Source organism: Pseudophryne corroboree, chromosome 4, assembly GCF_028390025.1.
Source record: "Pseudophryne corroboree isolate aPseCor3 chromosome 4, aPseCor3.hap2, whole genome shotgun sequence".
Taxonomy (NCBI): Eukaryota; Metazoa; Chordata; class Amphibia; order Anura; family Myobatrachidae; genus Pseudophryne; species Pseudophryne corroboree.
In genome coordinates this window covers 394,624,789-394,638,728 of record NC_086447.1, presented here as the reverse complement: position 1 = coordinate 394,638,728, position 13,940 = coordinate 394,624,789, and the positions used below count along the sequence as shown (strand labels likewise).

Sequence of the window (13,940 nt, the reverse complement as noted above, 5' to 3'; positions counted from 1 at the left end):
AGCTGGATTTGCTCTCCGTATTTTATTGGCAGCTATAATCTCCCTAAAACTAGTTTTCAAAAGTAGGTAAGTACTGTATGCTCTGGAGCCAACGTGAGCTCTGGTGTGATTCTGTTGGTATATATAACTTGTAAGTGGGTGTGTCTTCCAGAGGAAGTAAATGAGGGCTATTGTATAACTTAAGACAATGGGGGTCAATCCGAGTTGATCACTTGCTAGCTACTTTTTGCAGCCATGCGAATGCATAGTCGCCGCCAACTGCTGAGTGTATATTTGCTGTGCAAGGATGCAGCCGAGCGGTACAAAAATAGTTTGTGCAGTTTCTGAGTAGCTCAGAACTTAATCAGCCCTTGCGATCACTTTAGCCTGTCCGGTCCCGGAATTGACGGCAGACACCCGCCCTGCAAACGCTTGGACACGCCTGCGTTTTTCCAAACACTCCCAGAAAGCGGTCAGTTGACACCCATAAACGCCTTCGTCCTGTCAATCTCGCGATCGGCTGTGCGAATGGATTCTTCATTAAATCCATTGCACAGCAACGATCCGCTTTGTACCCGTACTACGCGCTTGCGCATTTCGGTGCATACGCATGTGCAGTAGTGACCTGATTGCTGCGCTGCAAAAAACGTCAGCGTGCGAGCATGTCAGAATGACCCCCTATGTGAGGTGTCTGTGTGTGAACTATGCAAGTTTGTTCAAGTGCAAATTAGACCAGGCCATGATCAGAGAGTTCATGGCCATGTGTTGGTATGTTAATTATTCTAGGCCAAAGCCAGAGAGCTCATTACCACATGTATAGAAATGTTAATTAAAACTAGTTTTCTCTAGCATCCATAAGGGATATTGGGGAATCTAGTACGATGGGGTATAGACGGGGTCCAAAGGAACCAGTGCACTTTCATTTTCCCCTCTATGCCCCCTCGCACAGGCAGTTTAGAAAAAAGTGCCCTCAAGAGAGGATGCACATCTCGGAGCTCCAGAGAATTTTCTTCAATTTCTTTTTAATGATTGTTATTTTCGGTATTCTGTTTGGGCAACAGCATTCCTGCACCCGTGGATGTTGGGGGGGGGGGGGGGGGGGGGCGGTCACCGGCCTTGTGAGGGGTTGTTGTTCAATGGTGCACTGCACCTTGGCTGTCACAATCGCAGCACACCTCTAACACTGCATGAAGGTGACGTATGTGGTGAGTACAAACCAGGGACCCCGCTTCAAAGTGCGGCTGAATGCGGGCGCGGTATACGGGACCCTCCTGGGGGGGTCCCGCTAGGGTCCCCCATGTAGACTGGCTGCCAATCGCTTGAACTAGCACTTGTGTTACATTTTTGAACAAACAGGAGACTTTGCCAGTATAAATAATCACTATAGCTCCGGCGCCATAGGAGGGGGCGGAGCTACCTCAGAGCGGGACCAGCGGCATTTTGGCGCCTCCCTCTGTCTTAATGCAGCCACAGACAGCACACACAGCGCTTTCTGCCTTGCAAGCCATGCTGGAACATTGGTACAGGGTGTATCAAAGGGGGAGAGCCGCTATTGTCCACTATCTGGATTCTCTACAGGACAGACATTTAGTGTTTACTGTGTTATAGTTAGCTGTCAGCCTCACTGGGGTTGTGCAGCTAAGGGTGTGCTGGTGTCCTTCTCTCTGTGTGTTTCCTCTCACATACAGCAAGGGCAGGCTTGAAATATATTACTGTCTGTGTGTATGTGTATGTTACTGTGCAACATGGGTAAACACAAGCTTGCAGTGTATGTCACACTAGATTCTCTCCAGTATTATCTGATTCTGTTTCTTGTGAACAATGGAGCCATTTTTCACAAATCAGTGAAGAGGCTGGAGGAGAGGGTCCAGAGCCCGCATAGCTAGGGTCTCTGAAAACTATGATGTCTGATATGTCATCCCAGCTCACTGCTAATGTTCAAAATACTCAGCTACTACAACAGGCTGTTGCAGATTTAGCTGCTAGGGCAGATGTTACACAGCCCCCCTCCTCTCATGCAGGACCACAAAAGCGTGGTTTGCCTGCTCTACTATCTGACACAGTTGAGGATATACAGGAGGATGGGGAGGACTTGGACCCCTTTAGTGGGGATACCGATGCTGCTCAGGGTATTGAACCCCTAATTCTGGCTATACAGGACATGTTAAAGCTCCCTCTAGAGGACGCTGCGTCACAGCAGTCATTTTTCTTTGCACAAAACAAGCCTAATGTCACTTTCCCTGATTCTGCCGAGTCAGATGACCTATTCAAGTTGGCCTGGAAAAATCCAGACAAAAAATTCCAAGTGTCCATAATGTTTTTGCGCACTTTCCCATTTGCTGCTGAAGGTAGGAGATGTTGGGAGGAACCCCCGGCGGGTTGATGTCTCTCGACTGTCCAAAAAGGCAGTGATGCCTGCCCAAGGGCTCCCTTACTATAAAGGAACCTGAGGATTGGAAAATAGAAGCTGCACTCAAATCTATTTACTTGGAAACAGGTGTATCGCAATGGCTGGTCATTGCGAGTTGCTGGATGATCCATGCCATTCATTCATGGCGACCCAAATTCAGTAGGGCCTCTTCGGGGCTATGACCCTGGTCACTGTGGTGACCCTCCAAAAGCACATTCAGGATACTACACGTGTCTTCTGTGATTCCCTCAAGGAGATCGGGAACATTAATGCTAGGACCTCTGCCATGGCAGTGTCAGCACGCCGGGCATTGTGGTTGCATCAGTGAATAGCGGACGCGGAATCCAAAAGCAGTGTGGAATCTTTCCCCTTTTCAGGGGAATTACTCTTTGGGGTTGAATTGGATACATGGCTTCCAAAGTTACGGCTGGGAAATCCACGTTTCTCCCCTCTGGCGCCCTGCCGGTAAGATGTTCCTACCCGGAGCCATCTATACAGTCCCTTCGGTCTCAGATTTCGATCTAAGGCCAGAGGTGCCTCCAATGTGAATAGAGGCGCCAGAGGTAAGTCAAGAAAGCCTGCAAGCACCAGCTTTCAGGAACAGAGCACCACTTCTGCTTCCACTAAGGCCTCAGCATGACGGTGCCCACCCACCCCGAGGGGATCTTGAGGTGGGAGCTCGACTGTGTCACTTTAGCTGCGTCTGGGAGACTTCCTTCCAGGATACCTGGGTCATGTTTCTCAAGCTACAAGCTGGAGTTTGACAATGCTCCTCCCCAATGATTTTTCAAATCAAGCTTATCTTCTTTGGAGGATATGCAGGTTATGTTGCAACAGGCCATCCTAAAGTTGGTCCAGTCCCACATCATTGTTCCAGTACCAATACCACAATGAGGCAACGGTTATTACTCCAACCTGTTTGTGGTTCCGGATGGTTCGGTAAGACCCATTTTGAATCTAAAGTCCTTGAATCCTTACCTTAAGGTGTTCAAGTTCAAAATGGAATCATTGCAAGCAGTAATTGCGGGCCAGGAAGAACAAGAATTCATGGTTTCCTTAGATGTCAAAGACTCCTACCTCCATATTCCGATTTGGCCACCTCATCTGGCCGATTTGGCCACTTCATCATCCAGCAGGGCATACCTAAGGTTTGCCCTGCTGGATGATCACTACCAATTCCAGGCACTGCCCTTTGGCCTGTCCACAGCTCCGAGGGTGTTCACAAAGGTGATAGCGGAGATGATGTTCCAGCTCCAGGTCCAGGGAGTCAATATTGTCCCTTACCTGGATGATCTTCTGATCAAAGCAAGATCCAGGGAGCTTTTGTTGCTCCATATCGACCGCACTATCCAACTTCTGTCACGCCATGGATGGATCCTCAACTTACAGAAATTCCACCTGGTGCCAACTTAGTGGCTCATGTTCCTGGGGATGTTGCTGGGTACTGTGGCCCAGAAGGTGTTCCTACCAGAGGATAAGGTGAGAACACTTTAGGAGATGGTCCGCATGGTGCTCCATCCTACTTGATTGTCCATCCTTCTTTACTTAAGTTTGTTGGGAAAGATGGTCTCCTAATACGAGGTGATCCAATATGGGAGGTTCCATGCCAGGACTTTTCAGCTAGATCTCCTGTGGAAATGGTCCGGATCACATCTTCAGATGCTCCGGATGATGCAGATGTTGCCTCAAGCCAGGATTTCCCTCCTGTGGTGGCTGCAATCCTCCAATCTCCGGGAAGGCCGGAGTTTCGGGATTCAGGATTGAATCTTCCTCAGAACGGATGCGAGTCGGGGAGGATGGGGAGCTGTCACCCAAGGGGCGCAGTTCCAGGGCAGGTGGTCATCCCATGAAGCCCTCCTTCCAATCAACATTCTGAAGCTTTGGGTGATATACAATGCTCTGTTTCAGGCCTCTCCTCTCTCAAGGATCACGCGATCAAAGTACAGTCGAACAACGCCACAGCAGTGGCGTACATCAGTCGGCAAGGAGGAACAAAAAGCAGAGCCTGCATGCAAAAGAGCATGAGCAGGAGCAAGCCAAAAACCCACTGGACAGATGAACTGAGACCAGAGAGGAACCAGAGAGCAGAACACCATATGGAGTAGCTATAACTGGCAGGGCTGATGCCAAGAATACTCCTCTGGGTGGAAAGAAATGCAAGAGCAATGTCCGCAATCTTCATTCCGGGTGTGGACAACTGGGAAGCGGACTTCCTGAGTCATCACAATCTCCACTCGGGGGAGTGGGGGCTCCACCATCAGGTGTTTAAACAGATCATCCACCGGTGGGGTTGCCCGTAGATAGACATGATGGCTTCTCATCTCAACAAGAAGCTTCACTGGTACAGTATTGCTCACGAACTAGGGTCCCTCAGGCGAGGACAGTAGATACACTGATGTCGCATTGGCCTTACCGGCTGGACTCAAGCAAATTCGAAAACAGGGAGTCCAGGCAATTCTGATTCCCCCGGATTGGCCACGGAGGCCGTGGTACGCAGATCTTCTGGACATGTCCGTTGAAGACCCTTAGCCTCTACCTCTCAGAAGAGATCTTCTTCAACAAGGACCATTCGTCTACCCGGGCTTACGGCAACTTAATTTGATGGCATGGAGATTGAGCGGAACATCCTAGCTCACAAGGGCTTTTCCAAAAAGGTTATTGCTACCATGGTTCAGGCCAGGAAGCCTGTGACGTCAAAACACTATCATCATATCTGGAGAAGATATGTCTCTTGGTGTGAGGAATGCCAGGCTGGTGTGTATAAAGGCTGTTATGAGCCACGGCAGTGGCTCATTCCTGTTTTGCATTTTGGTTATGTATTTTATGTTATACTTCTGTTTTTGTTCCCCTTGGGTTTCATGGGGTGTCCGGAGTCCACCCTTAAGCAGTGGTTCATTCCTGTTGGCATTCTGTTTATTAATTTCATGTATTGTAGTTCTGTTTGCATGCCAGGATTTCCACAGTATTTGTTTAGAAGACTCTTGTTGGCAGCCGGCGGTGAATCGGTGTAATTGCAGCCTGTTTCTATGTGTTTAGCCTCACCTGTCTGATAGTTGATCATTATGTGGTGAGTCTCTGTACTGCAATCTGTCTCTTGTCTGTGTTACTCTCACCTGCAGCTGTTTTGGTCATTATCCTGTGCCTGGCTTCCAGCCATCCTGATTGGGGCATGTTCCCTTATTACCTAGCTAGCTCTGCAGTTCTGAGCTGGTGATAGATGTTTTGTTAAGATACCTGTATGTTCCTGATTAGTGTCTTGTCCAGTATTGCATCTGTATCCAGGCCCTGTCTGATACTGGAATCCTGTGTACTCAGCTCTGTCAGAGTCCGGAGCTTCTTGTGAGCTGCTTCCTGCCCTGGAGCGTTCCTGTCCTGGAATCCTGAGTTTTGTCTGCCTTTGATCCTGTAATCCTGAGTCCTGGTGTCCTGTGGCCTGTTGTTGGAATCCTTCCAGCTTTCCATTCCTGTGAGCCTGTGCCTGCGGCCTCAGGGTTCCCGTTCACCTAGCACTGGTGTTGTGAGTAGCGGCTATGTCACACCTTACGGCCTTTGCCGTAGCTTCTTGTTATACTTGCTTTGGATTTTCTGCAGAGGGTTCTGCGTATGCTGTCATCGCCGGTACACAACAGTATTGTGTCGGCGTGTGGTCAGCATTTCCTTTGCTGTAGTTCGTCTTGGCGGCTGTGCCATACATACTTTTGTTTGAGTTCTGTAGTTGCCCCTAACTCGGGTTTTTGTTTAGTTAGAGGTTCCCCTTGTTCTCGCCCCATCTCAGTTTATGCCTTGTCTCCAACTAAGACCGGGGGGCATCGGAGCTGGGCAGACATAATCCGCCCTTCCAACGTGGCTGCCGTGGGCCCAAGCAAACATAGTCTCGCAGGCGTAGACTGACCATGTGGGTGGAACAACGGAGTCAGAGTTCTGTAGGGGTTGCTGCTGAACTCCGTTCCCACTCCAGCATTACGTTCCTGTACTTGAGGCTCATCCGCCCAGTTTCAGGAGTACCAAGTACAGTGAACGTAACATTATCACCAGCCATACTACAAAAAATAAACAAAGCTAAATAGTAGTTTTTTTCTTTTTTGGACCAGTCCAGTGTTTAGTATCCAGTCCAGTGTTTAGAATCCAGTCCAGTGTTGTTTTGTCTAGAATCCAGTCCAGTCTTGTCTTGTCTAGAATCCAGTCCAGTCTTGTCTTGTCTAGAATCCAGTCCAGTCTTGTCTTGTCTTGTCTAGCCTGAAATCCTCCTATGCCAACTATGCAAACCCTGCAGGCATCTCTCTCAGCCCTGAACTCTGCTTTCTGTGCCTTGACACCTGAACGGCTTGAGATTTTGCAGCAATCATTAAAGCAACTGCAAAACCTTCTGACCAAAATTTTGCTTATCCTGCCTGAATTTGTTGAGAGTTTATTTACCTCTAAAGAGACTCTTGCTCACAATATTGTGACAAGAGAATCCTCAGGTTTGGTTGGAGAGAAAAGGTTTAAAAGTTTTCTGCGGCCCAGGCTCTCAGAAGAGGAGCGTCTGCATCGCAGAAACTTAAATTTAGGCCTATATTGTGGGGGTTTAGGCCACTATCTGCAGACCTGTGAGTTGCGCAAGCCAAAGTGTGGCAACAAGTCCTGCCCTCTGGCCAAGTTGAGTCAGTATTCAAGACCTACTCCTGTCTCTACTGTGGCAGAGGTACTTGTCACAAAACCCACACTAAAAAGCACTCTGTCCTATAATTGGGGTCCTTGGGCTAGGGAGCCCCATTATAGATTCAGGAACCAAAGGAGAATGTTTCTCTCCTCTCTTGACTTTCCTGTTGAATCAGAGTTGCAAACCCCGGTAGTGGAATCTCTAAGTCCTGAAGCGGTGCCCGATGCCCAGGCTCCTGGAGCGGTGCCCGATGCCCAGGCTCCTGGAGCGGTGCCCGATGCCCAGGCTCCTGGAGCGGTGCCCGATGCCCAGGCTCCTGGAGCGGTGCCCGATGCCCAGGCTCCTGGAGCGGTGCCAGATGCTCAGGCTCCTGGAGCGGTGCCCGATGCTGAGGGCCCAGGAGCGGTGGCCGATGCTGAGGGCCCAGGAGCGGTGGCCGATGCTCAGGGTCAAAGAGGGGCATCGAATATAATAGCTCAGGTGTCAACCCCAGAAAGGGTATCTAGAGCCATAGCTCCAGAAGTGAACTCGAAAAGTACAACCCCAGAAGGGATCTTTAAAGCTATGTCCCCAGGTGGGGTCTCGAGAGGCACAGCCCCAGAGAAGGGTCTAGAGGTCGCTTCCCCAGGAAAGGACTCAAGAGGCATAGCTTTAGTGGAGGTTCTGAAGGTCATAGCTTCAGCAAAAGTCCCAGAGGTCATAATCCCAGGAGAAGTCACGATAATTAAAGACTCAGAGAGGGAGTCCGATGGTCCGGTCCCAGAGAGGGAGTCCGATGGTCCGGTCCCAGAGAGGGAGTCCGATGGTCCGGTCCCAGAGAGGGAGTCCGATGGTCCGGTCCCAGAGAGGGAGTCCGATGGTCCGGTCCCAGAGAGGGAGTCCGATGGTCCGGTCCCAGCAAGAGAATCCGAGGTGCTGACCTCAGAGGGGGTCCCGAAGGCCACTGCCCCAAAGAGGGACCCGAAGGCCACAGCCTCGAGTAAGGTCAGTAGTGACCTGGTCCTAGCAATGCACTCCAGTCAGTCAGATGGGAATGAAGCAGATCCTGACTCTTTTGATATCTCAACATCTATAGTCTTTGATGGAGTTTTAGTCCAATTTCTTGCGCTTTACAACACTACTTCACCATTATGCTGCCTAGACCATTTTTGGGCATCACCTCAGAGAACCTGGTGTTCTATCTGATATATTGCTTTAGAGGAGAGCCTTTAGAATGGGCGTCCAACTTGGTTAAAAATAAAGATCCCATTCTTCAGGATCCCCCGGCATTCAGAGATGCAGTTATTAAGAGATATGGGGGGCATTCCGAGTTGTTTGCTCGTTGCCGATTTTCGCAACGGAGCGATTAAGGTGAAAATGCACATGCGCATGGTGCGCAGTGCGCATGTGCTAAGTATTTTAGCACAAAACTTAGTAGATTTACTCACGTCCGACCGAAGAAATTCCATCGTTGAAGTGATCGTAGTGTGATTGACAGGAAGTGGGTGTTTCTGGGCGGAAACTGACCGTTTTCTGGGAGTGTGCGGAAAAACGCATTCGTGCCAGGATAAAACGCGGGATTGTCTGTAGAAACGGGGGAGTGGATGGCCGAACGCAGGGCGTGTTTGTGACGTCAAACCAGGAACGAAATGGGCTGAGCTGATCGCAGTGTAGGAGTAAGTCTCGAGCTACTCAGAAACTGCTAAGAATTTTCTATTCGCAATTCTGCTAATCTTTCATTCGCAATTCTGCTAAGCTAAGATACACTTCCAGAGGGCAGCGGCCTAGCGTGTGCAATGCTGCTAAAATCTGCTAGCGAGCGAACAACTCGGAATGACCCCCATGGTTCCAAAGAAATTGGTTCAGGTTCCTCTAGGTCGCCCTTCTTATCTGCTGAGAGTCCACCGAATGTTATAAACTTGGCACAAAAATCTCAGCCTATTGCTTTGACTGCGGGATGTGCTTTTCTATCTTCTTCTAGCAGTACTTCTCCTGAAAGTTCAGTCCCCAAGGTTAAAAAAACAATCTCTGGATTGAACCCAGCTTTGCTGAAAGGAACTATCAGTTCAGACAATGTTTGGGGAATTACCTTGGTTAGACCATAAGAACCATGTAAAAAAAGAAGAAGAAAAATAAATAATTGCTGACTCTTGCCTTGTTAAAAAAAAGAAAAGAAAAAATGTTCTGGTCTTGTGTCCAGTGGCCACCGTCAAGGGGGGGGGGGACTGTAACAAGCTGTTGCCACAGCTTGTTTCTGTTTTCTTGTCATTTTCTGTTATACCAGTAGGTCAGTTTTTTTTTAGTGTATCCCTTGTTTTGGGAGGGAGGGGGTACTGTTATGAGACACGGCAGTGGCTCATTCCCGTTTTGCATTTTGGTTATGTATTTTATGTTATACTTCTGTTTTTGTTCTCCTTGGGTTTCATGGGGTGTCCGGAGTCCACCCTTAAGGAGGAGGTACTGTTATGAACCACAAGCAGTGGTTCATTCCTGTTTGCATTCTGTTTATTGATTTCATGTATTGTAGTTCTGTTTGCATGCCAGGATTTCCGCAGTATTTGTTTAGAAGACTCTTGTTGGCCGCCGGTGGTGGGTCGGTGTCATTGCAGCCTGTTTCTATGTGTTTAGCCTCACCTGTCTGATAGTTGATCATTATGTGGTGAGTCTCTGTACTGCAATCTGTCTCTTGTCTGTGTTACTCTCACCTGCAGCTGTTTTGGTCATTATCTTGTGCCTGGCTTCCAGCCATCCTGATTGGGGCGTGTTCCCATATTACCCAGCAAGCTCAGCAGTTCTGAGCTGGTGATAGACGTTTTGTTAAGATACCTGTATGTTCCTGATTAGTGTCTTGTCCAGTATTGCATCTGTGTCCAGGCCCTGTCTGATACTGGAATCCTGTGTACTCAGCTCTGTCAGAGTCCGGAGCTTCTTGTGAGCTGCTTCCTGCCCTGGAGCGTTCCTGTCCTGGAATCCTGAGTTTTGTCTGCCTTTGATCCTGTAATCCTGAGTCCTGGTGTCCTGTGGCCTGTTGTTGGAATCCTACCAGCTTTCCATTCCTGTGAGCCTGTGCCTGCGGCCTCGGGGTTCCCGTTCACCTGCCTGTATTAGCACCGTTGTTGTGAGTAGCGGCTTTGTCACACCTTAGGGCCTTGGCCGTAGCTTCTTGTTATATTTGCTTTGGATTTTCTGTAGAGGGTTCTGCGTATGCTGTCATCGCCGGTACACAACAGTATTGTGTCAGCGTGTGGTCAGCATTTCCTTTGTTGTAGTTCATCTTGGCGGCTGAGCCGCACATACGTTTGTTTAAGTTCTGTAGTTGCCCCTAACTCTGGCTTTTGTTTAGTTAGATGTTCCCCTTGTACTCGCCCCGTCTCAGTTTACGCCTTGTCTCCAACTAAGACTGGGGGGCATCGGAGTTGGGCAGACATAATCCGCCCTTCAAACGCGGCTGCCGTGGGCCCAAGCAAACATAGTCTCGCAGGCGTAAATGGAGTCATGGGTTCTGTAGGGGTTGCTGCTGAACTCCGTTCCCACTCCAGCATTACGTTCCTGTACTTGGGGCTCATCCGCCCAGTTTCAGGAGTACCAAGTACAGTGAACGTAACAAAGGCTTACTTCTGGGTTCCATTAAGGTACAGATTTCAGCTCTCCCCATTTTCTTCCAGAAGAAATTGGCAGTGTTGCCAGAAATTCAGACCTTCTTGCAGGGGGTACTCCACATACAACCTCCTTTTGTGCCGCCTACGGCACCCTGGGATTTAAATGTGGTGTTGGCATTTCTACAGTCCTCCTGGTTTGAGCCTCTGATGACGGTTGAAGACAAGTACCTCACGTGGAAGACAGTGATGTTACTGTCCCTGGCTTCTGCTCAACATGTTTCAGAATTAGAGGCTTTATCGTGTAAAAGTCCGTACTTGGTCTTTTATGAGGACAAAGTGGAGCTCCGGACTAGACAGCAGTTCCTGCTGAAGGTTGTCTCCGCGTTTCACCTGAGTCAACCTATTGTGGTTCCGTCCAGTTCTGATACTTCTGCTCCTCCAGAGGCATAGGATGCTGTGCGTGCCTTAAAAATATATGTCAAGCAAACAGCTCAGTTCAGAAAGACGGATTCCTTGTTCGTGCACTATGATGCACAGAAAAAAGGTTGCCCTACTTCAAAGCAGGCCATTACTCGTTGGATTAGGCTTACTATCCAACAGGCCTATGTGTTGGCAGCCTTACCTGTTCCTAAGTCTCTGAAGACCTACTCTGCAAGATCAGTGGGCTCTTCCTGGATGGCTGCCCGTGGAGTCTTGGCCTTGCAACTCTGCTGAGCTGCTACCTGGTCAGGAAAAAACTCTTGTGAAGGTCTACAAATTTGATACCCTGGCCAAAGAGGATACCCAGTTTGGGCAGGCGGTGCTGCAGCAGTCTCAGCATGTTCCCGCCTATTCTGGAAGCTTTGGGACGTCCCCATCGTACTAGATTCCCGATTATCCCTTATGGATGCTAGAGAAAATAGGATTTTAATTACCTACCGGTAAATCCTTTTCTCATAGTCCATAAGGGATATTGGGCGCTCGCCTCAGTGTGTTGACTTTTCTGCAGGTTCTCTTTTATGTGGTTACCTGTTAAGCTGTTGCGGTTGTTGTTCCAGACTTTGCTGGTCGTTGTATGTTAGTGGTGTGCTGGTTTATAAAGCTCACCACTCTTTGGTGTCATGTTTCCTTCTCTCATATATGTCCTTTCTCCTTCCGGCACGTTTTTACCTATAACTGCCTGTGGGAGGGGGCATAGAGGGGAGGAGCCAGCACACCCAGTGAAGAAATTTAAAGTGCACCGGCTCCTTTGGACCCCATCTGTACCCCAATAGATTCCCCAACATCCCTTATGGACTAAGAGAAAAGGATTTACCGATAGGTAATTAAAATCATACTTCTACTGACAAAAGCCAGAGCTTACCTTGCCCGGTGCCATCCACACCTCATAGCAGCATTATAGTTACTAAAGTTGGCAGCACTCGTGGACTTCATGCAGGCAAAGAATAGAGAGCAACCCTGTCTTGAGTTTCTTTCTACGTTTTGGTTTATTTCAACCTTCGTCAGGAATATATATATATATATATATATATATATATATAAATAGATAGATAGATAGATAGATAGATATAGATATATACATACAGTATATAAAAATGGATATGAGGAATACTCTTTAACAATTAGATTTCAATTATACTGTATATATACACAACATTTTGTAATAGAAAACAAACACAAAAATAAAACAAGTCTGGACATTAATAGACAAAAATATAAGGAGGCTGAGATCACAAGCTTGCAACCAATGCATACGATTAAATTATACAGTATTGGGCATATTAGAGACACAGGCAGATTATGATATTTCTTGTATGTGGAAAATATATATTTATATTTACATATTTATGTTATAATTTATGTATTTAGTAAATGTTTTGTACTGCAGGAGCCACATGTGACTGGTCTCCCACAACATGTCAAAATAGTAGAAGTTGGACCAAGAGACGGCTTGCAAAATGAAAAGGTAATATTAATGATAACTTTGTGTGTGTATATATGTATGTGTTTGTGTGTGTGTATATATATATATATATATATATATATACTGTAGATAGACACCAACCATGGAATCAGAAACTCCAATCAGTTCCACTGGGATTTACTTGCTCAGGTGCTATCCTTAAATCTGAACAACCGTGGGTGGATTAAAGTCAACGTTTTGGAGACGTGCTCCCCTTCCTCAGGACAACAAACAAGTGACAAGTGTATAGAAATCACAATAAATACCTTACCCTAAAGATTCCTGTAGCAACCTCCTCCTCTATGCTGTCCCAGCATCCGGCCCGTGAACTTCTGGTCGCGGCTCGGAAGTGGACCGGAAGTGAAGTCTTAAAACTGTGTAAGGCACCGCCTGCCCTACCCTATTTTGTCTGTCCTGTTTTATTTATGTGTGAATGCTATTATCTGTTTGTATTTAATGTTTCTGTTTTTTGTTTTTGGTGTGGTAGAGAATGGAGAGTAGTAGAAAGTTGGCGTAAGATCCAGATTTATATACACAAAAGTGCTGCGCTTGATGTATGCTTAATGACAGTTAATAAAATTTAGTATATATTTATATTTACATGTAAAGGTGTCTGCTTAAATCAAATTAAAACACATATGGAACTTGCTGGTAAATTATATTGAGGAAGTCCCGGGAGACGGGACGAAACGCGTTGACGTCACTCCTTTTGGCTCATGCCCACTGACGTACTGATTACTGCTAGCCACTTTTCCCTACAGCGGCGAATTTGAATTTGACAAACAGCCTCAGAGAACCTACACCGGTACATTTGGTCGGTCTTCCACTGCAGCGTCCCAGCCCGCCCGCCAGGACAGAATCATCTGCACCACACTAGTGCCGGCGGCGGACGCTTGGAATTACCGGAACATCAGGTCAGCGTTCCAGAGCAGCGTCCGTATCCGCCCGCCAGGACAGAAGCATCTGCACCACGATAGTGCCGGCGGCGGACGCTTGGAAGGTATTTAGTTTTCTCCTGAATCCTCCCGCAGGTCGGGTAAATATGATCAGCATCATTTCCTCTGCACTGGGACGCCAGTAGCACTGAGGACAGGAGTTAAAGTTTTTCTCGTATAGGCATTAACTGTTGCAATTCAGTATATTGATACTAAGAGACTACAAATAAGGTCTATGTGGCAGCATTGCGGATACATTGTTACGAATCACTTCAACTAAGTAACCTTTCAGAAACGTCTGTCAGTGTGCTTGAGCTTCCTTTTAAATGTTTTTTATTGTTTATTATTGTTTGTGTAATTAAATGTGTTTATAATTTACCAGCAAGTTCCATATGTGTTTTAATTTGATTTAAGCAGACACCTTTACATGTAAATATAAATATATACTAAATTT

The 13,940-nt window shown here is 47.4% G+C and overlaps 1 protein-coding gene across 3 annotated transcripts in view; it reads left to right on the top strand.

Annotated features, from left to right (window-relative positions):
* Positions 1 to 13,940, top strand: part of HMGCLL1 (3-hydroxy-3-methylglutaryl-CoA lyase like 1) — a 241,844-nt gene that overhangs the window by 39,645 nt on the left and 188,259 nt on the right. For all 3 annotated transcript variants that reach the window (XM_063916724.1, XM_063916723.1, XM_063916725.1), the window contains one exon: positions 12,477 to 12,554. In XM_063916724.1, the coding sequence (XP_063772794.1) occupies positions 12,477 to 12,554 (78 nt within the window). The remainder of the gene's footprint in view (positions 1 to 12,476; positions 12,555 to 13,940) is intronic.